Genomic DNA, 26,371 nt, shown 5'->3' with positions numbered 1-26,371 from the left:
TAGGAAGGAATGTGAGACGAGAGCAAAGAGGTGGCAGTGAGCCAAGGCCAGCTTCACTGAGATGGGTTGGAGAAAAAAGAACTGTAGGAAGGAGATGAGTTATTGTACATCCTTAGTCTACTGAGATGAACAGAGAAGGGGGAATCCTCAGTAGCAGATTAGATCCAAGAGCAAAGAGAAAATCCAGACTCCTAGCATTTCCACTAAGTAGGGATGGAAAGTGATGGGCCACCTTGGAACAAGTTGCAAGAGTAAGTCTAGCTGAAAAGCTTTTCTGCTTCTGGAATCTTGTGGAAGTAGCAGCATAGATGTCAAATCATAACACTTGACGTGTATTGCAAAATGTACAGCATTTATTCACATACAGACAAAGGCACAATTCTACTAAATAGTTTAACAAAAAAATACAGCCATCTTCAACTAGGTCTTTATAAATACTTCAAAAAGGGAGGAAAATAAATACAGGATTGGGCCATGTAATATAAAATAGTCATCTCTACATATACTTTATTTCTGATTCTATCTTTTTTTGTCATCATGCACCTGTTTTCAAATTTGAGCAAAATGGACACCAAAGCTAGGCACATAGTGAAAAATCCTCTGTACAGGGTTTTACAAATGTAGTAATGAAAGTTTTTTAAAGTTTTTTTAAATAATATTTGTACACATGAGACATGTATAACGTTCCATTCATTTAGGGAGTGTGTTTGTGTGTGTGTCCATCCCCAAAACCTAACAGATAGCATTCCAGGTCATTACAGAAGGGTTTATTAAGCCTACATTTCAATGTAGTACACCAATCAAAATCAAGAAATGTCTTGGGCATTCTGCATAAGGAAAAAGGTGAAACCTAATAAGAAATAACAGCTGTTTCCATATTAACAAAATGAATGCAGTAGTAGGTAAGGATTACTGCTTTATTTTATTTTTCTTTTACTGAGTGCTTAGAGTAGCATGGAACTTGTACAGTTGGTCATACTGATGTTTTCCCTTATTTCTGCAGCTATGGGGGAAAGCACAATTTATTTTTCTCTATTGTTTTTCTTAATTTTTGGTTCAGCATTATTCAAAATCAGAAAGCTTATTAACCTAAACATGGTGGGGAGCAAAACAGGTAAGGCATTGTTCTGCACAAATGCTATCATTCCTAATAGTGCAAATGTTATGATATTTCTTTCAAAATAAGTCATAACATTGAATAATGTTTACTTATAATCAAATTTATTTTATTCCTTCTATGGCTTGATGAACAACACCCTTACAGGGCAGGCTAACTGATCATATTTCACTCAACCCTCACCCAAAACACTTACTGTATTGAAAAGTAAATTAATCACGTCCCTCTTTTCCCATATTTTAACAAGAACATGTCTGCTTTTAAAGCAGCAAACCTGGTCAACATACCTATAAGATATGAGTAGTTTAATCAGAAGCAATAAAGCCTTATAAAACTACATCTTTCATATCACTATTTTTTCATTTCCAGTATCCTAAACTGTTGTCACTATCTTGATCATGTTAAGAATCAAGGCCTCAGTGTCTTAATCTTATTCTGATCCAAAGCTAGGCATGGAGTACACTGAGAATAGAGGTGGGCAGGAGGGACTTGTTCTATTTACTTCACTTCTGGAGAATTCCTCTGGTTAAGCACTTGCAACAGCCCCTACCTGTGTGAAATTCTGTGCATGTGCTAAAACTCCAGCGTGCAAACAGCAGCTGGCTCTTACATTAAGGCTCACTTCAGATGCGCCTCCAAACATTTGTTTGTAAAATCATGTACAAACCACAAAGTTGCACATTTCCCTTCCCTCCCACACATGGATCCCCTTTCAGCTACCTGTTTAAGCACAAACCAGTTTGCTGTAACATCTGAAATTTGCCCTCCAAACTAGATTTGGAAGCCCCACTTGCAAGTGTGGTTTCTGATTCTAGTACAAGCAATATTGTAAATATGGGCATTGCCAAACAAGAAACTGAGAGGAGCCAAGAGTAAATGGAGATGATGTGAGCCCACTACTAATTTCTAAATCTTAAAGAGTTTATTTGTTTTAGTTTATTTTAGGATTATGACCTCTGTTCCAGAAGCAAATAGGAATGATTTCTGAGGGCTGGTTCCCAAAATACATCATGCAAACTCCTACTAAATATATCTGATTCACAGGTACACACATTACATTTTTCCGTGGAGAAGGCCAGGGCTGCTTGCATGTAGGGAACATGTACTGTGTCAACCTCCCCAAGCAGTTTTTTGATCATTCAGTGACTTGCATAGCAAGATGGAACAGCAGCAATCCAGTTCTCTGTTGAAACCCCTGGAAGACTCAAGTCAAATTGCAAGGCTTCAACATTTCTTTCATAGTTGTAAACCCACTTCTTGCAAGTGAAGTAGCTAAATACCGCTGCTGATGGACTGGGGGGAGGGCTGTCCATTTTTATTTTATTAAAAACACCTACAGCTGCTTAAAATTTCTTATAACTAGGTTATGTCTGATTTTACATCAGAGTTCAGTCCCCAAAGTTACTGCAGCCTAAAACTACGTTATGTGTATTATAGATGCACTCGCGATAGAGACACACACTCTATGGGTGCAAAAAAAAAAGAAGAAGAAAAAAGAGACTCTGAACGAACTGTTCATCTTATTGCTGATGGCTTACTCTCATTAGTTATTGCAATTCTTAAAATGATGTAATCAGAACACAAGCCCCTCCATGGTCAAATCTAATCCTTATCATAAAATCATGTTGTTAAATTGGCTTGAATGTAAAGCGCTACTCACATCTTATTGCCTTTCCATTGTATTCAAAATATATATATATATATTTATTACATCCTTCTCTTTTTATTTAAAGTAACCCTTGTGTGTCAGAAAATTGCATATCCCAACACATACCATTAGTGCACATTGGGAAAGGCTGCTGACTAGTGCCTTTAGAAACATGGGCATATCTTCATAGCAAATTTTCAGCCTGTTTACCTGTCATGGCTTCTCCCCAAAAACCTGGGAATTGTGTGATGAGATGCTGAGAATGAGTTATTGAAAAATCTGTTGCCCATCAGAGAGTTATAATTCTCAGGGTGGGGTGGGGAGCAGACAAGGAAGGAGGGGAACCATGACAGCAAAAACTATATACTATTTGCAGTGTAGACGCACTGAGTCTTTCCCACTTGAATTGTCATCATATTTCGGATGGGCAGTGCCAGCAGAATATAGGAGACTACAAATTTGCCTTCCTTCTCAGAACAAGATAAAAAGTACTTTTAAGACATACTCTCCAAATTTGAGGAGCTGAGTAGTTTTCATACTCTTAGTCTGAGTCCCTTCAGAATAGCACTGTGCTGCTACTGTTTTCACAATTGGTCAGCTTGGTTCTATCCCTTCAGGTATCTTAGTAGTCATGGTAAATTCCTCTTACCTGTTTGATGGGCTTTTGTGAAAACTCTTCCAGGGTTCTTAAAGCTGCCAAAAAAAACCCACCACCACCCTGAATTCTAAAACAACAAAAATTGCAGACTACTAGGGCTTTCCTAGCACAGCATCACGAAAGTGACAATTTAGAGTGGACGATGCGGTGCAGGGTGATTATAACCACCGTTGTAAATTATCCTTGTGTACTAACAGCTTGTGCTTTTCAGAGACAGAGGAAAATCCTCAGTGCTATCCACCTAAATCGGTTTCCCCATCCGAATCTACCCCCCATTTATTTCATCTTTTAATTTGTATTCATCTTACTGAGCAATTGGCATAGCAAGGTCATTTTCTCAGGTGATTTCTTCAGGAAAGTTGCAAATAAAGAAGGTTGTAATCTCACGGACATGATGGGTGGAGGACAAACTCTTAGTCAAGTGCACGTAAACATATTTCTACAGCCCGGAAAAAACAGGCTCACTGTTGGCTTATATTGTAGCCATGTGTAAGGACCGCCCCCCTCCTTGTCACACCAATAAATAATGCAGAGTGGATAATTTTTCCAGGCTGGGGCTTCACTGACTCCAGTGCTGCTATTGTGTCTCACTCTCTAGTCAGGAGGCAAGGATGCTTCTCCTAATGATGTCTGTCCTCCTAGGAATAGTGCTATTTGAACTGAGCCTTTGTGGCCTGCATTTCTTCTCAGCCATCTCAGTTTCTGAATCGCTCATCTCAGCATCAGGGGTGTACCCGTCATTCTCGCTGTCCACCTTTAGGTTGCTTTTGGCCCTATCTTTAGGGGAAACTCGACCCAGGCCCGAGTAAGGGTAGTTCGAGTTTTGGCGGCAAATCTCTTCTTGCCCTTCTCCCTGCTGTTGTCTTTCTCCTTTCTTTGGAATTCGAAATCCTCCCCAGTTTTTCACAGGGCTTCTGGGTGTCGTAGGCACTTTAACCGGAGTTGGATTATAGTTTATTTTGAAAAAAGATCCATTGCATTTAGGCACTATATCCCTCCGGGTTCCAGGCGCTGACCTGCCACTTGGGTGGTTCACAGCCCTTTTGTTTTCTAACTGCCTCTGAGACAGTTCGTTGGATCTCAGGGGTTTGTGGTTGTGTTTAGAAGGTTTCTCCTTCAGTCCTACCTTCATCACATCACAATGGGAATGATTGTCTCTTCTCTTCCTGTGGTCTGCTATAACAACTCCATTCTTCTGTTGTGCTGATCCAATTTGTGCTTCTGCAAAGGTCTTTTCAAAACTGAAAAAGCTACTGGGAGTTGCAAAGCCTTCCCTTTGGCTGGGCTGCTTGAGTAAAGATTTGTCATCATGCCCAGAGCTCCTCCTCATCCGCTCTCTCTTCTGTGTTTTTTTCAAAGAGTGACTCAATGACATGCCCATTTGCTTTCTGAAGAAAGCCGAGTGCCATTTCAAATCCTCTATCTGAGGTGCATCTGGGCCCAGTGGTGTACTGTTGAAGAGCATTATATTTTCCATAGAGGAGGAGGAAGGCATGCCTGGAAAGACAAAAACAAATGGGTTAATGTTTATCTGAAGCAGCTTTCAAGCATTTTTGATTGTCAGTTGATTGCCTGACATTTACTTCTCCAGATCCCAACTCAGGGAAACTATCCAGCTTAGTCAGATAAGATATAATCAGGCATGTTGGGATACGCTACTCTCAGCCATCCTAACGAAAAATCATAAGAAATTTTGGAAGGCTGTAGCAGACTCCCCACAGACACAGGATGATTAGCTGACATTGATTCCATCTTTGTCATGGGTAGAGCATTTCAAGGTGGTTTTCTTCAATGACTATTCCACCTGACAGTCAGGACCATGCCATTTTTACTTTCACAGATGAGTGGCCCCCTGTCTCTATTACCGAAGTTACAAGTTTAATTGATCAGATGAAAGCAGGAAAGGCTGCCGGCCCTGATGCTATTCCATCTGAACTGATCAAAGCCTATCAGAGTGGTGGGCTCCGATACTAGCAGATCTATTCACTGTGATAGATAGATCTAGTATCATGCCTAACTCATGGCAGCAATCTAGAATTATCCCAATCTTTAAAAAGGGTGACAAAAAGCTGCCACCCAACTATCGGTCAATAAGTCTATTGTCAAACATCGGGAAATTGTACTAAACATCTGCTAAATAAACTAACTACTTGGCTTGATGAAAATAACATCATAGGTCAGGGTTTAGGCAAGGGAAATCCACTGTACACAACTGCATGGTGTTATCTCACTTAGCCTCTACGTACACACGGCTTCATAAAGAATGTCTTTATGTGGCCTTCCTAGATAACAAGGCTGCTTTTGACACTGTTGACGGGGCTGTTATGGACCAAATTGGAGACAATGGGCCTAGAACCTAGATTACTATACTTGATCAAAAAGCTTTATACAAAGAACACCTGTCGTATAAGAACACTACCAGGGAATGTAATGACAGATCCCGTCATTATAAACCAAGGAGTAAAGCAGGGCTCCCTCTTTTTTCAGTCTTTTTCTTAACGACCTTACTTCGTCATTAAAACAGGTAGATGCCCATAGCCCAAAACTCAACGCATCAAGCACTCCCATCCTCCTATACGCAGATGACATGATTTTGCTTTCATGGACAAGAATTGGCCTAAAACTATTGTTAAATTCCTGTATTGACCATCTGTCCAGAATGAAACTGTGCATGAACTTTGATAAAAGCAAAATAATGGTTTTTGGGAATTCACACAAGAGCTATAGCTGGGTATTTGGTGGAAAAACCATCCAGTAGGTATTTGAATTTAAGTATCTGGGAATTATTATTATTATTATTAGGGACGCAGGTGGCGCTGTGGGTTAAAGCCTCAGCGCCTAGGGCTTGCCGATCGAAAGGTCGGCGGTTCGAATCCCTGCGGCGGGGTGCGCTCCCACTGCTCGGTCCCAGCGCCTGCCAACCTAGCAGTTCGAAAGCACCTCCGGGTGCAAGTAGATAAATAGGGACCGCTTACCAGCGGGAAGGTAAACGGCGTTTCCGTGTGCAGCTCTGGCTCGCCAGAGCAGCGATGTCACGCTGGCCACGTGACCCGGAAGTGTCTCCGGACAGCGCTGGCCCCTGGCCTCTTAAGTGAGATGGGCGCACAACCCCAGAGTCTGTCAAGACTGCCCCGTACGGGCAGGGGTACCTTTACCTTTATCTGGGAATTACATTCCATCATAGGCTTCTATGGTCCTCGCACCGTGCACCGCGGTGAATGCCAGTAAGATGTCTATGCAGGCCATAATGCAGTTTTTCATAACAAGGTAATTCACATATCCCCTCTGCCCTCAAGGTCTTCCAACACCAAAATAATAGCTCAGTTCCTCTATGGAATCCCAGTCTGGTTGCCAGGGTTTACCCAGCTGGTAGAACAAGTGCAGGCAAGCTTTCTTTTTTAAGATTTTTGCTATCCCACGTTGTGTCCCCTATTCAGCCTTCTGTCTAGAGGGAGGTCAACACAAGGTAGAGACCGTTGCCTGGGCGCGATTTCTTCTATGTTGGTTAAACATCTACCTCACATTAGACAAAGATCCTCTCCTTAGCGAAGTCTTGTCAGACCCCTTTCTTTCCCCAGGGCTACAACAGTTTAACATAAAGGTACAGCAACTTGGACTGTCAATGGAACTTTTGAAATCAATGCCCCCATCATCTGTCAAGGCTATAATAAAAACTAGGTTGTGGGACATTGAACGCCAGGAACTAACAGCAGCAGAGAAAACATGTTCCCCTCTTTACTTTCTACTTTCTTGGGCATATGAAATTAATCACAATTATCTTGAATTTCTGCTTATCCCTCAAGAAAGAAGGGCATTTTTGCTGGCCAGGTTTAATTCAAATCCATCAAATCTCCTTGGGGGCAGGTTCTTGGGAGTGGTGGAAGGAGAAGGAATTTGCCCATGTGAAGACCACCTGCTGGAAACTCTTACTCATATGGTTCTTAAATGTAAACTATATGCTGATCTCTGCCAGCAGTTTCTAGATCAACTCTGCATCCCCAAATGGAAACCAGAGTTGGAGATCATACATTTTCTATTACTGAGGAATGATCAGGAGCTCACCAAGTTAGTGGCTAAGTATCTCTATTTGGTTTTTTGTCGCAGAAACACATTGCAGATGTCTGATCTCCCTGGAGACCTAGAGATGTAACATTAGACTGTTTTGCCTCTTTTCATTTGACAAATGTTCTGTGATATTGGGGAGGTGGTAATTCTGTATTGATTTACCATGGATGTTTTTATGTGATGCCAATAAAAGGTTTGATGATGATAATGTTTGAGCTTCTTAGCCAAGAATGTCCTTTAGGTGGATCTAGACTTAAGTAATGTGCTTGGTTCCCAGTGAAATTAATGGTCCTTTAAATCATGACTAAGGTGTCACAATTATTTCAATAGTACTTAGGTTCAATTAGCTAATCTTGATCCAACCTGCTGTCTCTATACTTTTTCCATGTTTTTTTAAAAGGTTTTTTGTGGCGTTTGCCCTCCTAGGTGACATCATGCTGGGTCATAAGGAAAGGGTTAAATGGGTGTGAAGTGATTGGCCAGTGGGAACCCAAGGGGAGGAGTTAAAGTTAGAGTTACTGTTGTTGAGAAGTCAGTTGGGAGTTGGAGAAGGAAGAGGGAGGATAAGCCTATGGGTTGGTCGAGTTGTGTTGTGAGAGAGTGAGAGAAACTGATAGGAGGAGTCGGATAGACAGTTGGGATAATCAGTTAGCAGTTATTAGGAAAGGTATAGGTATAGAAAACTAAGATTAAGAAACTGACAAGAAAAATTATTTGAAACCATAAACTTGTTAAGGCTTATAAAATAAACTTGCTTATTTCATTTAATGTTAACAACTGTCTGGACTCTGTGTGTACCCAAGAGAAACGGGTTGGTGGCAGCGGGAAAGCAATCACAGTGGTGGCACAGGGATCAATAGACTGTCAAACGTCCGGGGACCCTGTGTGATCGCCACAGTTTTTTCTAAACAGCTAAAATATGGAGTACCAGTTTCACAACACTGAACATGTGGCAGTAAACTATCTGCGTCAAACATTTTTTTAATTAATGGCAAGATTTTAATAGGGCTTTACTGCTCTGGGAAAACCCACTGCTCCCTGATTAAATACATGTCCCTTTACATCAGAGGCTGACTTCTCTATTTCTGCTTAGTTACATGGGGCAGTAATTGTAGAGTTTTAATAAATATCACTAGAATAACTAAAAATTAAGGCAAGATGTTGCTTGCCTTTGTGCGGATATATGGCGTGTCAGAATATTGGTGAGAGAATCAAACTGGAAGCAGTACTGAAATAGACAGTAATATTTTTATACTTGACCCAGGGGAACAGATTCAGTGAAAGGTAGGTGTACTTAGATCACATTTAAATCAAAGATGCCTCACAAGTGTGGTTACTTGAATGCAACTTCCACTGAAAGGAACTGGATTTCTGAGGGTCATAGGCCTATCAGCACTTCATTGATTTCAGTTGGGTAGGGATAACATTGTGCTTAACCCTTCCACTGAAATCTACAGGACATTCCAGTGCTGAACTCCCAAATATACTACAGTGGTACCTCGGGTTACAGATACTTCAGGTTACAGACTCCGCTAACCCAGAAATAGTACCTCAGGTTAAGAACTTTGCTTCAGGATGAGAACAGAAATCGTGCTCCGGTGGCAGCAGGAGGCCCCATAAGCTAAAGTGGTCTCCAGGTTAAGAACAGTTTCAGGTTAAGAACGGACCTCCAGAATGAATTAAGTACTTAACCCGAGGTACCATTGTATGTTCATCATGTGGAAGTTCCAGTGAAATCAATGTGACAGTTTGCATGTTTGGAAACAAATTAATACTGAAATGTCCAAATCTGTGAGTACACTTTGCTAAATCTCAAAGTTTCTATGTTCATTGGTCGTTTAATTAGGTAACATAAGCATAGGGAACTACAGACCTCAGAGCTTGATCTCATTTTGCTTTGTCCCCTGATTTTAAAAAAAACACACTTACCCTGAGAATAGGTGCTTTAAAGCTTACAGTTCACCAAAGTGAACACATCCCCATTAGCCAGGGGTGGCAACCCAACAGAGGCCCAGCTTTGTTGCCTGCCTTAGGAATGTAAGAACAAGGGGACTGGGGAAGGAATTTGTCAAGCCACAACAGAAAATGAAGTGGCAAACTGGCCACTTTATTCTGTTACTGTAATTGCTTCACTAGCAGCTAGATTATATTGCACCAAACCAGAAAACTCCTCAGGGTTGGGTTATGTTAGCAGCCATGTTAGCATAACTTCACAAAACGTTAAGCCAGGGTTGCATGGATGTTGCAATAATCCAATGCTTTAACACTGGGTTTTAAGGCGGCTAAACTGGTGCTGCTGATTAATGATTGTAATGGGAAGGTCATTCAGCTGTAGCAGTTTCTTGCTCAATGGGTACTAGCGTCTTTGAAGAATATATAGTTACAAGTCAGCTAGCTATTTCTTTTGGGTTCATGCTTTTAAAGCACTTTCTGACTGGCAAGCCACATTAAAGAAAGGTCGTTGTTCCACTTAGTTTCTGACTGTCTCCAAAGCTATTTGCTTGTCAGAGTAAGACACTTAGGTTTAAAGAATGTGATAAAAAGGAAGACTTTTCTAGCTCAATTCATTTTTAACATAATAGACTCATGGAGCTCTGTTCTCCTGGCAGTATTTTCCTCCTTGAACATTTGATAAATTTCAATTGTGGTTGAAGAGAGTCAAGTTGTCAACCATTTGTAAAAGAAAGTTAAGTGTAGCAACTAGGATGCATTGTTCATCTTATGACATTCATGCCCCTGATGTTATAAAGAAGGAATAAAAATATGTGCCAGATGAATACAAGCAGGGAGAACGATACTCCTGGTTTCATAATCCAGACCAGAAAGTAAATCTATTGCACATAACGGAACAGCAAATATATATATTTTGTCAAAACAATACTGATTTTAATTAAAATTAATAATCAGTTTTGCACAATGAGATAATTTAGAATTTGGAACATTGCCTTCATTGTCAGCTGTGAGTAGGGGAACACAAGGGCTTATGTAACCCTTTTCTCATGCTCCCCTGCATCTTAGTTGCAAACCATCAACAAAAAAACGTAAACATGTAAATGAAAAACACTGAATAGACCACTAAACCCACTGCACAAAAATGTAGTCAGTTTTCAAAGTAAGACAACATAAACAAGTATTAACTGTGCTTTAAATTTTGTCTGTGGGGTGCTAATATACCATTGAAATTGCCACTCAATTTCCATACAGGGGAAAATAAATATGTTGTTAATAAATTGCTAGATTATTATAGATAGGAACAAAATCTAAATTGTTCACATGTACCCAGGTTAAGTGATTATGAATAATCCAATTTAGATGTAGGGCAAGCAAACATAAGAATTTTAATTAAGAAGCTGTTAAGAATTAAGTAAAGGAAATTTTGAGGAGTAGGATCTAAGGAAATCTACATAGCGGCAGCCAAATAATGTTGGAGGAAAATAACTGCCAGGTAGGATTCAGACTTGCACAAATATAAACATAAATAGCAAGTGATTTTATAGTTATATAAAAAAAATACTTTTGAGTGGGACCTGTTTACACTTCACTGATTGAATACTATGTTGAGAGGGTGAAGTACAGGTTGGCAAGGGTGAAGTACAGGTTGGTGGGTGAGGAGTTATGAAACTGAATGCATCTGAAATGTAAAAACTGAAAGAGTAAACCTATTCAAGTTTGAGGAGGGAAAGCAGATCATCTCCATCTCAAAATATAAAAAGAGCCAGCAAGTGGCAAGACACATACAGAGGCCTACTAGCAATGGTTTTTAATAGCTATCTACTATAGCAATCCACAAGTCCCTCAGTAAGTCAAAGAAATTATCAGAGTCTTTCAAATATTTAACATGTGGTTGGTGGTTTTTTGTCAGTGTGCAGGGTGCAAAGAGGGTTATAGAGAAATGCAAGCCAATACATTTCATTACAGTGCACAAAAACATTACAGCAATAATTTTCATTCCACACCAGTATGCCAACACATTTGCCATGCCGTACTCCAGCACTAAAAGACAAACGGAACTCACCTGAAGCTCTTTCATGCTCCACAAGATTTGTATAGAGATTGAATATCTGTTCCTGGACTTTGCAAACAGATCTTTTAATTTTTTCCCGTCGTGTCACCATATATGTGAGGTTTCGTACCTAAAAACACAATGTGTAATATTATGTCGATTCATGTAAAAGAAACATATTTTGAAGTTGATATTTGAATTTTAAAAACCTCCTAAAAAGGAGCTTTTCCAAGCTAGAGGACATTTTGCAACCCAATCTGAAATGTGTACTGGGTTACTAGTGCTGAAGGAGAGGTATGTTACACCAGCAAAGAGAACCCCTTTTCTTTATCCCTACAGTGGTACCTCTGGATGCAAACGGGATCCGTTCCGGAGCCCCGTTCGCATCCTGAAGCGAACGCAACCAGTGTCTGCACAGGTCACGATTCGCCGCTTCTGCGCATGCCATCATTTTTAGTGTCTGCGCATGCGCAGGCGGCGAAACCCGGAAATAACACGTTCCGTTACTTCCGGGTTGCTGCAGAGCGCAACCCAAAAACGCTCAACCTGAAGCAACTTTAACCTGAGGTATGACTGTACTTCCCACATTAAGAACCTATGAAGAGGTCCTCCTCCAAGGGTCTTCTGATGGTTCCCTCACTGCAAAAAGTTACAGGGAACCAGGCAGGGGGCCTTCTTGGTAGTGGCGCCCACCCTGTGGAATTGCCCTCCCTTCAGATGTCAAGGAGATAAAGAACTACATCACTTTTAGAGACATCTGAAGGCAGTCCTGTTTAGGGAAGTTTTTAATGTTTGATATTTTATTCTGTTTCAATATATGCTGTAAGCCGCCCAGAGTGGCTGGGGAAACCCAGCCAGATGAGCAGGGTATAAATAATAAAAATATTATGATAAGTACAGTGGTGCCTCACAAGACGAAAATAATCCGTTCTGCGTGTCTCTTCGTCTAGCGGTTTTTTCGTCTTGTGAAGCATCCCTATTAATGGATTAGCGCTATTAGCGGCTTAGAAAAAGGGGGGGGGGACTCGCAAGACTCGCAATAAATTTGTCTTGCAAAGCGCCTCAAAAAATGGAAAACCCTTTCGTCTAGCGGGTTTTTCGTCTTGTGAGGCATTTGTCTTGCGGGGCACCACTGTACTTTCTTTTGTCTGTCCTTTTGTATTCCAACATTTGGCTTCATTGAATGTCCCTGTGTATGAGAAAGGGGGGAAACGTCTTCTTTACCACATTTTACACACCATGCATATTTTTATACACCTCTATCATGTCATCTCTAAACTAAGAAGCCTCAAATGTTGTAACTTTTCCTCCTAGCAAAAATGCTTCAGCACCCTCCTCTGCACTTTGGGTTGCTCTGTTCTAACTCTACAAGCCCTTATTGAGGTGAGACAACCAAAACTGTACACAATATTCCATTGCACTACAGATTTGTATAATGACATATTGGTGGTTTTATTTTAAATTTCTTTCGTAATGATTGCAAACATGGAATTTGCCTTTTTCCACTGCTCCTGTACACTGAGTCAACATCTTCACAGAGTTATCCACTACAGCCCCAAGGTCTCCTTCCTAGTCAATCACGGCCAGTTCAGACCCCAAGAGCACATATGTGAAATTTAGATGGTTGGTTCCAATGTACACCATGTTACACTTGAATCGCATTTGCCATTTTACTGCCCATTAACTCAGTTTGGAGAGATTCTTTTGAAGCTCTTCACAAGCCCTTTCGTTTTAAGAGATTCTGGAACTAAGCACTGGAGTTGAGAACAAGTTCAGAATGGCCACATTGTTCAAAGCATCAATCAAAGGCAGGCAGCTTTCGGAACAGCTTCACATTCTCCCAGGGAGGTGTTCGTGCCACACTAAACTGAAAATCTCCAAGAATCTACATTACTTATCAAACAGAATAGATGAAAGTTTATTACTTTCTATCACAGCCACACACCCACTCCAGTGGCTTTTTGTGAGCACAGGAGCTCTATAATGCACAGAAAGCTGTTCTGCCCACAGGGGGTTTTCCTACTACTTTAATGAAGGGAAGACCCCTGCAACTACAAAGGGATGTGTTTATAAAGAGTTCACCATGTTGAGAGAACCTGGGAAGTCTACTCATGCAGAACAAACCTGGTTTCAGAGTCCATAGCAAGGCCCACAAATTTACTGTTTGCAACTGCTTCTCCCATCCTCACCTTGCAAGTCAGAAGCAGGCCTTGCAGCATAGGATCTGGGAAATAGCAAGCACAAAGGATGTAGAAGGAAATCCGTACTGATTGCCTGAACATGTCACAGCACACACCACTACGCTCAGAGAAGTTCCAGCAAAAGGAGGGGCAGAGGTGGAACTGCAGGTTCACCTCTTCTCTAATCATTCTGAGAGGACCTTAGTGGGATGAGATCCAAGGCCACATGCATTGACCATTGTGCACCTTTCAGCTGCATTGAGCAGGATTTTTATGCCTGATCCGACAGCATTCAAACATCAGGATTGGTAAGGCAACTGAGGCAAAATCCATCTTTCACACCTACCAAACAACACAGCAACTTACCCTCTCCAAATCCTGCCGGAGGTGGGTGAAAAGCTGTAGCCGCCTGAACAGAACATCCTGCTCCCGTTTGGCCAGATTGTCCTCTTCATCTTTCTTTGGGGTGATCAAAGGTTTGTTGAAGTTTGATTTCCGCTTCAACTTCCAGTACTGGTACATAAATTCTACAGAGTCCTCAGGAAGCTGCAGGGCCTTGGCCACTTCCGAGGCGTTGACAAAGGCATAGAACTCATCTTCCAGTTGCTGAAGCTTCTGCTTGCGAACGCTGACCCTGTGGGCCTCCTCCTGGTTTTGATCCATGCTGTCAAAAGGTTCTAGGTGAGCAGGAGGGGAACTGTCCTGTGCCCCGTTCTCATTTTCCTGGCTGGTGAATTCGCTGAGGTTTTCCTCATCTGACTTCTTGGTGGAGCTGTGCTTGGGGCAATAAGATTTGAACTTGACTTCATCATTGTCGGCCAGAATGGTCTTCATCTCCAAGCCACGGTCAAACGCACAAGTGACATGGAAGGCTGTGCGGCAGTTTTTCACTGAACACTGTAGATGTGGGGAGAGGAGGGGATGGAGGAACAGATCTTAAAACATTTACATTTTATATGTTTGTAGCTAACAGGTTGTGTAAAAACAATCATATGGTTTTGCAAGGCCTAAGTATCTTATATTTCATTAGGAGCTCCCTTGAGCCCAACACAAGGTGGGATAGAAATATATTCACAGTGGCTCAAATCTCAAGAACCACAAGTGGACTTCTGCTGAAGTAATAGCCATCTCCTGCCTCATCGTCACTGCAGTTGCTTGCACATCCCATTAAAAAAGCTATTTCTGCTGCTTGCTATCATATTTCAATCCTTGGCAAAGAAGCTCACATGTAGGCTGCATGTGGCCGCACTTAATGGTCTGGGAGCACTTAATACTGCAGCATTATTGAAGCTCAGCAGGTGTGGACCCAATAAGTACCTGAACGGAGGACTACTACAAGCCCCACATAAACTGCTCTGAGATTTCTAAAGGCGGAGCAGAATAACAAATAAAAGAAGTGCTTCAAAACTTCTTTCTGTGGGTCTCAAACAAGCAGCTTGTAGCAAAGCTCTACGAAGCAAATAGCTTATGTTTCAGGATGTGCTTCAATAGGCATTAACAGAGAGACAGAAATCCCTTTACATGCTACCTCTCTTCTCCCCCTTCAGGGCTCTCCTCCAACTCCAATGAGGATGGAATAAATGAGTGTCACTGACATTTATGATGACAGGAAAATGCCAGACTTAACCCAAACGTATCTCACGTGAGAAATATGTGTGCGGCAGAAGGATATTTATACAGTCCTTTTGTGAAAAGGAGCCAATTATCTTCCTCCTCAGTGTTTTCCCACTCAGGTTGACTCAGCAGCCAGATGTCATTTAAAAGTGCACAGCAGGGTTCAAACTGTAGAAGCTTCAGATAAATCTGCTTGAATAAAGTCAACACTGAGGCACAATATGAAAGGCGGTGAGATGTACATTGCCCTCTGTCCTTCCCCAATAAACCTTCACTGACAAACAGGCAGACAGTGACCTAAGGGTGCACTGAACAATTTCTCCATGCAGTAAAGCTGAATTTTAATTTGGGCTCTATGCTGCTGTCATTTCACATCTCTAGGTTAAAGAGTATGAGAAAGATTTCACAGCAGGGAAAGAAGTCTGCTTAATTTGGAGAGGATTGGGGGATGATATTCCATGTGCACAGCCTCCTGCCACCTTCTGAAATTGTTGGAAACATTCCATAAGAGAAAGCATTGGGCCAACTACCTCTTTCCTTAAGCAAAGATGTTAAAGGAAATATATGCTGCAATTCCTTCATCTACACAAATATGGTTGTGTAAATCCACATTTAGCATTCAGTTGCACTAGTTGCCCATATGCTTCCATATGTTCAAAGTTCTTGTATTAATTTACAAGGCCCTTAACAACTTGTGTCCAGGTTATCTCAAAGACTGCCTTATCTCTTACGTTTCTGTTGGTCTTTGGGGGAGTCACTTGTCTCCCATGCACAGCTTATAACCACCAGAGTTTGTGCATTCATTATTGTGGACCCAGTTTTATAGAATTCTTGTCCAGCTAAGGTCAGACAAGCCTGCCTCCCAAAACTTATTGTGCTTACTAGATACTATTTTTTATTCCAGCAGGCTTTTAAACTGAATTCCAATTTTACAGTTTTAATTCATTTTTAGTTTCCTTGCATAAAGTCTCCTATACACTGCTTAGATTCAATCGTAATTAAGTGGTATATAAAGTGTCAAAATAAATAAGTAAATCCTTACTGCTGTGCAGCTATGCAGCGATTTCAATTCTTCTGTTCAAATGGACACATAAAAAAGACACACTGCCACCTCGATCCCAAAGGAAGCTGTCAATGTGACTATTGCTAGGGTTGACAATGGCTAAAAGGATTTGTAATCATGTAACTACTTGGGTTTTAAGTGGTCACTCAACTGGAAACAATTAATTATAACAACATTTATATATCATGAAGCCATAACTTCAGTTTCCTAAAGTAAGAGGACAATTTCTCTTAAGCATGAAACTTCTTAGAGTTTTGAACTATCTACCAGCTATGCATTGACCGGAATGGGAAGTCATCTTTAAGTTTCTTTTATATCACATGTGGCACAAGAAGAATGGAGCTAGCACAACTGAATGATCTGTGCCATGGAAGGTTGTTAAAGAGTCCCAGAGCTCACATCTCATTTGCCATCAGAAGCAAATTAATCAAGAAGCAAAATGTTAATCTGCGATGGAGACTTACATTAAGAGCATTGAATATATTAGATTGCAGTCCTACATTTCCCTTCTCTGAGACACTGTGATATTCTACACATTCTTGTAAAGGATCTCCCAAATTAAATCTGCAGCCATATAACTACAGATATTCAATCATCATTTCAGTGGTGATATTGCTCTGTGTGACTGTGATGCAGGCCTGCACCCAGAACCTCTCTGAGGCACCTCTTGCTGGTATAAGTTTGTCACCCACTAATTCGTAATGGCAAAATTCCCTAGATCCATCAATGAACTCACCCACCCTTCTTACCCCAGACATAGTCATTAAAAGGAAGCAAGTTACGCCTGCATTCAGGCCTATACTAGGTTGAATATAATGTAAGACTGCCTAAGTATAGCATTATTTAGAACAAGCTTTTATTTTCACTCTTTCACTAAACTCCCTATTTTGCCCACTATCTTGTATTTTCCATAAATATTTTAATTTTAATCCTGGGGTTGAACATTCAGTTTGAATCCTAGGATCACTTAGCTAACAGGTGTCATATATCCGTGCACCAGTCCGTTTTCCATGCTACTTGCTTAGCATGGAGGTAGCAGGAACCACACACTGGATTCCAGCTGCCTTTAGGCAGGAGGGAATTTCCTAGCTCTGTTCTCCTCTCAGATAAAAAAAAGCTGTGTGTTTATTTCTCACCCCAAACCTTGGTGGTTTTGAAGAAAGAAGTGGTGGCAGGGTATGTGTGAACAACCTGCATGAAGTGCACTAGCGTGATCCTACACTTCAGGACAGATGGGGTGGTTTCACCACAAGCGCTCTTGGTTCGTAAGAGAATAAAAATCAGAATGAAAGCCCATCAGTGTATTTCAAGGTTGTGGGAGGAGTCAATCCAACAATCTGATCAAGCACCACCTTATCAGAGCATGCCCAAACACATTCACTTGCGGGGGGAAACCAAAATACCACCCATGTCATGCATGCATCAATGCCTTTCCTTGTGATAGCAATGGGTAATACTGGAAAGTAACCCAATGTGCAAAAGTAATACCAGAAAACCACAACCGAGATCCTTCCCTCAAGCACATGGGAGGGTGTTTTTGTAAACAGCATGTTCCCCAAAGCAACAGCAATGCCCTTTTTTGATGTTTGCATTATCAACTCTACAGGACCTTCATAAGGAAGAACAGGACACACCCACTAGTATCTATATTCAGGGCAAAGATTCTAGCAAACAGATGAAGGTCTGCAAAGGACTTTTAGTATTTATTTATTAAAGCATTGGGCACCAATTAGATTTCTATGATTCATATTCCGTGCTTTTGTTTTACACTTCGTTTGGAAAGGGAGCAGTAAACAAAGCCTCTGGCAAAGTGCTTGAAAGGCTGTCTGGCTGCACTACTAAATCTCTGGCGTATCAATGATTCAGAGAAGAGAGTGAAGCCAGGGAGGGGCCAGTGCAACTGAATGATCTACACACAAAGCAATCCCCTAACACTTGCCCTTGCCCTACAGCCAAGTTCAGTTTCCTCGAAAGCCCTGCATGGGCAAGTCAATGAAAAGAATTCCCCCAAGTTCCCTTCTACAGAGGGGAGGACATTGCTTGCTATATGCTTGCATCTTTCTCCATATTAAACAATGGCTTCTTTTGTAGTTAAAACATCCACCCACACATACAGGATACAGTCAGGTTAGCTCCCTATTCAGGTAGCAGTTCTTTCATGTTTATGCATAAAATATTTATTAGCATTCTAAAATCCAAGCGCTGCAAAGCGAGTGCTCTACGTTAATAAATATTTTACGCACAAACATGAAAGAACGACTAACTGAACAGTGAGCTAACATGAATTGTCTTCTCGTGTGTGTGCTATAAATCTATCACAGTGAGAGAAAGTAATCATTCTTTATCTAGGAATCTGAGAGGGCTAAATAGAACAAGCTGAAGAGAGTTTTATATTGACAGAGCTTGATTATCACACCAATATACACCAGTCACCAATGCCTATTTTTCACTGGCAAAACTACAGTATCACCAGACATAGAAAATCCTTCTATGCCAATTTCACATTAATTGAAGTATTTGTTTAGGTTAGATACTTCTTGTCCTAGTACTGGTCTCTCTTTATTTGTGTACATGCATGTTTCCTCTTTACAAAATGGTGGGTTTAGTGCTTTTAAAAAAGAAACTTCACAAAAAATTTACATATAAAAAATAAAAAACACAAAATGTGTAATTGTTTGGAGACAACCATATTCACCAATTACTTGGGGGTGGGGAGTCTGTACAACATAATAAATAGCAGAACAGTGTGAGGTCAGAACATAACAACATCCCTGTTGCATAGCACCACCAACCTAAGCAGTGACCAACCAGATGCCTATAAGAAGTACAATGACACCCTCTACACCTGTGCTCCCCATCAATTGATATTCAGAGGCACACTGCCTCAGATACTACAGGTAGCATACAGCTGTTGTGGCTACTTGTCTTTGATAGCCTGATCTGTCTAAATCACTTTTAAAGCCATCCAAGTTGGTGGTCATTACTGCATCTTGTGATAATGAATTCCATAGAGTCAACTCATGCTGATCTTCGACACCACAGAACTGTGTGAGGAACAATAAAACTACCACCAAAGAAACTAGAAGATGATATTGGTGGTGAATGGATGGGAAGTGTGCACCAGCATTTTGATATAGGCAAGGCTAATAAATGACACTGGCCCTAAAAAAAATCTCTTCATCCGCATGCCCATCCACCTGCACCAATCGCCGCACTGCTCGCAGCCTTCGTCACTCAACACATAGCACCACGCAGGCTGCAATCTCTGGTGCACAGCCCGAAACGCCGTGCCACAACACTGCAGAGGTGCCAGAACTCAGTTCTGGTGAGTTCCGGCTGAAAAAAAGTCCTCGGTACAGGCAATTTCCCATTTATGTGAATTCAAGCCACACGAGATCGCACACATCACAGCAAACTCGGAAGTGGCACAAAAGGGCAGGAAGTAGGAAATGAAACTTTTTTTATCATATCTATACCAAAATAGTTTTCAGAGACTGCTATGGATCTTAGGAAACCATGAGGAGAAACAAAAGATGAGGATGTTGCATATCTGTGTAGTGAACCAACTAAAGTGGGAGTGGTAGGGAACAGAGGCCCTCTAGACATTGCTGGACTACAACTCCAATCATCCCTGACCATTGGCCATGCTGACTGGGGCTGATAAAGAGTTGGGGGCCTGACAACATTTGGCTGGCTACAAGTTCATTACCTCAGATTTCAACTAAGGGTCCTTGCTTTTAGCAGACATTGAGTAATATGACAACAAGGCCTAAATATCTTCAGTCCAAAGCAGACCCCAAATTAAAATCCTAAATTGATGTTTCATATGACTAAACAACAACATCTGCACTCTAATGTACTTCATGGAAGTTAAAAATGAAAACCTCACTACAGTAGCGAGATTTCTGTAGCAGATACATGTTCATAATACCCAGTCGGAGTGATTTACCTGTATGGATGCCCCAACCTTCTCATTACAAAGACTGCACACCAGGGCCCATCTGCTGCTGGGAATATGGGAGACCTTTGTGATGGGCTCCATCTTTTCTGGGCTGCCAATGCTCACCTAAGATAAATAAAGCAGGGGGTGGGTGGGAATCAAGCAGTGAACAAAGAACAGGAAGCATGACTATCCTGGAGTGATCTTGCTACGGACAAAAAGGTAAGCTAACTATTTAAGTGCCCAACCATTTATTAAAACTATTTTTAAGGATAGAAAATTATTACATTTTTATCACACCCTTCTAAGGACCTCAGAGCAGCATGCACAATTCCCTCACCACCACCACCCAAAGTTGTCTTCATAACAACATTCTGAGGTAGTAGGATAGGCAGTAAGTGACTGGTCTGTGGTCACCGACAAACAGGAATTTGAACTCAGATCTCCATAGCTAGCTGTGTTGTTTGTATCCTCACATTCTTGCAAAACCTCTTGGTCACCACTGACAGGTGGCACTACTCCAGGGTCCATCATGATGGGTGCTATTGCACCTTGTCTTCCTGCAATTCCCCTTTCAGATGAAGCTGGGGCAACAGTCTCTCCAAATGGCTTCAGTACCTGACACTCCTTGTTGACACCACCACCAAGGCTGTCTGCTCTCACAATAAAACATACAATACTCTGTATTCTCCATTCTGAGCATGTGCAGAGGAATCAGTTGCCTGAAACACCCACCTCAGGAATCCAGAGGGCACAGCTAACATGGACCCACTTAGTCCCACTACGAGTTGGCTTCATGGCTCCGCCTTTCTTGGGGCACAACAAACACTTGGGCTGAACACCAAGAGCACAGGTTCGGCACAGCCAGCTGCCTTCTGGAACTTTTAGGATGCCATAGCATGCCTGCCACAATGAAAAGAAGTAAAATGAAGAACGAAGTAAGAAGAATAAGAATAAGTTTATTATTTATACCCCGCTCATCTAGCTGGGTTTCCCCAGCCACTCCGAGCAGCTCACAGCAGAATAGTAAAAACACAATAAAACATCAAACATTAAAAACTTCCCTAAACAGGGCTGCCTTCATATGTCTTCTAAAAGTCAGATAGTTGTTTATTTCCTTAAAATCTGGTGAAGAGTGTTCCACAGGGCAGGTGCCACTACCAAGAAGGCTGGATCCCTGTAGCTTCACTTCTCGCAGTGAAGGAACCACCAGAAGGCCCTCAGAGCTGGACCTCAGTGTCCGGGCTGAACAATGGGGGTGGAGACGCTCCTTCAGGTATACTGGGCCAAGGCCGTTTAGGCCTTTAAAGGTCAACACCAACACTTTGCATTGTGCTCGGAAATCCCCATATAGAGTGCATTGCAGTAGTCCAAGTAGGAGATAACCAGAGCATGTACCAATCTGGTGAGACAGTGCACAGGCAGGTAGGGTCTCAGCTGGTGTACCAGGTGGAGCTGGTAGACAGCTTCCCTGGATGCAGAATTGACCTGTGCCTCCATGGACAGTTTTGAGTCCAAAATGACTCTGAGTCTGGGAATGCTCCCTCACAGAGGGAAGGATTCACCACCCACAGAGCCCATCACCCAGCCCTTCTTGGCTAGCTTTTTATGAGCAGAATGGGCAAGGATAAAAGAGACAGGTGGTCGGGTTTCACTCATCCAAGCAGCCTGTCCAAATGATCCCATGCAACTTGACTAGACAGGATTCTAGCACTCTCCCAGAAAAATGCAGCAATTATTAAAATGATAACAAATAATAAAAAGGACACTTCATTGTATGGTCTTGTTGCTAATATTTCTCTAGCACATTTGGTGGTCATAACATCTCCTCATTCAGCCTCACAGCAAATGTGTGAACCACAGTGCAAGCAGCTTTGACAGCCCTGTTTGGAAGAGCACCAAGCACAGGGTTAGCAAAGCTGCTTTCTACAGGGATTAGTTGCGCAGCCAACCCAGCTGCATCTGTACCTGTCCCACACCTGAAATTACATATGAGGAGGAAAACAGTTTTGTGGGCCACACTGAGACCTGTACCTGTACCAAATTTGGCCTGAGGAACAGAGGTACCCCAACCCTGCTATAAGAGATTAATTCTAACTTCTCCTGTATGATTTGTCACTAAAGCAGCTTCCAATTTGTCAGGACTCCACATGACTTTGGTATCTCAGGAACTGGCTTCCCCAACATATCAACTGGATCATGTAGAAAGCACACCAGTACAAGCTACCGTGATTTGCGACCAGGCTACATGTGAAGTTAATTTCAGATCCCCAAACATGCAGGACCATATTATTATTATTATTATTAGTAGTAGTAGTAGTAGTAGTAGTAGTATTAGTACTCATGACACCAAGTTCATATTTGCACCTGCCTCTTAAGTTGCCCTAGACATGAGAGGTCTTACACTGCAATAGTAAGGAAACTGGAACAGGAAATAAAGAGGACTATCATAACCAGCTGTGACAGCAAAGGGAAGGCTGATTCCTGCCTGGGTTAATAATTATCTCAACTGGAGTTAAGCCAGGACTTTGAGACTAAAATAAGAGCATGACATATAATAAGAGCATTAACTTCTATGTCCATCTGAAAGATGAGAAGGTGAAAAAAAAATAGGGGAGGTCTTCCAAGAGCACAAGTGCTACTGCTTTGGGCACTGGCTCAACCTTTGCCCCAAGGAAAGGTTGACCACAGCTGTGTCACTAACATTTCTTCTTGTCACAAACATAGGACCCCTTCAGAGGCATTTTTCTTGGCCCTGTTTCTAACTCTGTATAGTTCACTGAACTCAAAATGCAATAAGAACATCTACCAACTTATTAAAAGGGAAATATGAAAAATAATTAAAATAAACTCTGAAGTAATTTTGCAAGATAAACCATGCTCAAAAGGCAGTCTGTCCTACTGGATATGAAAACACATGTATATGTTTTCATCCATTGCAGGACCCAAGAGACAAAATTACCCTTCTCTTGCTTATCAGGTATCATGTATGAAAGGGCATAGTTAAAAAATGGGGGGGGGGGCCCACAACAACACACGGCAGACTTTTCCCTCAACAGGAAATAGCCAACCACAAAATCTGATGCATTCAAAAACTTCCGTATAAATTATCTTCTGCACCAAAAAGTATTTGTCATTTCTGCTGTGTTGGGTGGGATGCCTTGTTCACTTCCAACCATGTTCATTATAAATGAAAGTGCCCCACATTTCACATATACTGAACATGCTTGTTATTGGCATGGCTATATACAGTGGTGCCTCGCAAGACGAAATTAATCCGTTCCGTGAGGCTCTTCGTATAGCAGTTTTTTCGTCTTGCGAAGCAAGCCCATTGACAGCTTAGCAGATTAGCGCTATTAGCGGTTTAGCGGCTTTTAGCGATCAGCTGTTAAGCAGCTTATCAGCGGATCAGCTGATAAGTGGCTTAGCAGCTTAGGAAAAGGGGGGGAGGGGGGAAAACCCGCAGGAACTCGCAAGACATTTTCGTCTTGCGAAGCAAGCCCATAGGGAAATTCGTTTTGCGAAGCGCCTCCAAAACGGAAGACCCTTTCGTCTAGCGGGTTTTCCGTCTTGTGAGGTGTTCGTCTTGTGGGGCACCACTGTATGCCAGACAAAAAGATGGTGATTTTTATCAAAAAGTAGACTATGACAGCAAACAAAAGCAAATCCAATGATCTGTCTGTGGGTCTGGGACATTTTTGAATAGATTAAATTGAAAAATAAATAAAATGAGGATGACAGCTCTACATTTTTTCCCCAGGAAATTGATGCACTATGCAAACAGAATGTCTGCCTACTTGCGTGATATATTTTATTTATTGATCATCTCAAGAAGAGAGCTGCCTACAGAAGCTTTTCCATATATGTATTTGGATGGTGCAACATTACTATTGGGAGCTGCTAGCTGTTGGTACATGACTAGCACTGGATTGGGCCCTTATATTACTTTGGCTATGCCCACCAAAAAAAAAAAAAAAGAAGAGCAGCACACAAAGTGGCAGATTTTCCAAAAACAGGAATATGCGGGAACCAAACGGATAGGTAATGTCAGAAACATGAGAGATGCTAGAAAATACATATGCTTATTATTAAATGAGCCTAATGTGTTTTGGCTCAGGAGCTTATCTGTATAAAGTAGAACACTTCCTAAACCACAAATAAAAAGCCTTGTAAGAGCATTTAAAATACAGTTATGCATAATTGTAGAAACCTCGTTTTCAAGCCAAATTAAGAGGTCAAAAACCATCAGTTTCAAAGACCTTGAAGGGCAAAAGCTCTTAAGAAGCCCTCCTCAAACCACAGAACTAAATACTTGCAAGCAAACCCAGGTTTGTGAGAAATGAAAGAAAGCAGAAATCATCCACAAATTACCAACCACTTGATTCACTCCAAGGATGTTTTTGAGCAGTTAGGAAAGGATGTTTGTATGGGCTACAAGATATGGCTGGTTCTAGTTAAAATAGGTTTTCTTTCTGTTAATTTGACTTGAAAATGAGGTTTCAATGACATACTGTACTTTAAAAAGCCTTTTAAAGGCTTTTTATGTGTGGTTTAGCAACAGATAAGCCCTTGAAGAAAGCACTGGAGCTGAAGCATGTCAGGCTAATTTAACAACAAACACACATTTTTTACAGCATCTTTAAGATTCATTTCTCTTTTCTATTTACACTACTGGATGCACCCTGTTTTTCTGTAAGAAGAAGAAGAAGAAGAAGAAGAAGAAGAAGAGGAGGAGGAGGAGGAGGAAGAACAACAACAACAACAACAACAACAACAACAACAACAACAACAACAACAACAACAACGGGTGGTTCCCAGCATAAAAATATAAAATGAAAACAAAAAATACACAATAGAACAAAAAAAAACCCAATAACCCCACCACCACCACAAAGATATTTAAAGGCCCATAGAATGTTAATCAGCCAAAGGCTTGGTTACAGAGAAAGGTTTTCACCAGGCACCTAAAGATATGTAATGAAGGTGCCAGGCGAGCCTCCCTGGGGTGCACATCCCACAAATGGGAAACAACCACAGAAAAGACCCATTCTCCAGTGGTCATCCTTCAGACCTCTCATGGAGAAGGCACACAAAGAAACATGAGATATCTAGGGTTCAGATGTATGCAAAGAAGCAAAACATCACTTAGACATGCAAGAAACCAAAGCTAATGATTTAAAAATTCAGAACCCACTAAATGGGGCAACTTAACCATTCTACCTGAATTTTCTGTGATCTTATGACATCACCTCTCTACGCATCCCTATACCTTTGCCTCAATATATGCTTCCACCTACTATTCCCATACATCCTAAAAAAGCACCCAAGGCTTATGAAATCCTCATCACCTCCTTATCACGGTGAAATCTAAACAAACTACTCTCAATTCCAATTATTATTGCATCTGGCTGCTGTACCTGATGAACGCAAATATTGCATTTGTCACAGAATACCATCTCGTTGCCATCTTCACCATCTGGAGACTGGCAAACGTCACAGACAACATCCTCATCATACTCAATTCCAAGCCCTTCCTCGGTCTCGATAGCATGATTCATGTTGTCATAGCATCGCTGTTCAAATTCTTCCATGACTCTCTCCATAGTGTATTCATCCAGTTCAGGCATCCCTGGGAAATCAATCCAATGACGTTTGCTTTTAATATAATAGAGACATTGAGGGACACAGCTTCCTTTATCAATCTACAAGTAACCAGATCACTCTATTAACATTGAACAACTGACCAAGTGGGTTATTTACAATTTCACGTACCTTCAAAATAATCTGCTGAAAGGCCTCCATTAGATAACAATAACAAAAGCCCAGAAAAAGTGTGCATCAATACAGTACGGTTCTTGTTTACTGCCAGTAATCCAAACACACATACTGGACAAAACAAAACTTTAAACCCAAGCGTAGCATATTGATTTTGCAGTGGATGGTTGAAAATCTCATACAAATGTTTTATTTCAAGGTATTCAGCTTTTTAAAGAGCCAGCTGCTCCTGGGGCTATTTTGCCAACTATTACTATGTTTTTATAAGGTGCTCTGCAGAACTGCACACCTTCATAAGGGGTAAAATA

At 41.4% G+C, this 26,371-nt stretch overlaps 1 protein-coding gene across 10 annotated transcripts in view; it reads right to left on the bottom strand.

Annotated features, from left to right (window-relative positions):
- Positions 1 to 331: 331 nt before the first annotated feature.
- Positions 332 to 26,371, bottom strand: part of JADE1 (jade family PHD finger 1) — a 167,601-nt gene continuing 141,561 nt past the window's right edge. For all 10 annotated transcript variants that reach the window (XM_079989434.1, XM_079989433.1, XM_079989430.1 and 7 more), the window contains 6 exons: positions 25,706 to 25,917; positions 21,024 to 21,191; positions 20,298 to 20,414; positions 14,038 to 14,568; positions 11,504 to 11,621; positions 332 to 4,920 (listed from right to left, as the gene is read on the bottom strand). In XM_079989434.1, coding sequence (XP_079845560.1) covers positions 4,022 to 4,920; positions 11,504 to 11,621; positions 14,038 to 14,568; positions 20,298 to 20,414; positions 21,024 to 21,191; positions 25,706 to 25,917 — 2,045 coding nt within the window. In that variant the 3' untranslated portion in view covers positions 332 to 4,021. The remainder of the gene's footprint in view (positions 4,921 to 11,503; positions 11,622 to 14,037; positions 14,569 to 20,297; positions 20,415 to 21,023; positions 21,192 to 25,705; positions 25,918 to 26,371) is intronic.

The sequence above is a fragment of the Podarcis cretensis genome, assembly GCF_951804945.1.
Source record: "Podarcis cretensis genome assembly, chromosome: 9".
In the NCBI taxonomy this organism is placed as follows: Eukaryota; Metazoa; Chordata; class Lepidosauria; order Squamata; family Lacertidae; genus Podarcis; species Podarcis cretensis.
The sequence above is the reverse complement of the archived record's forward strand: the minus strand, read 5'-3'. Positions and strand labels throughout refer to the sequence as shown.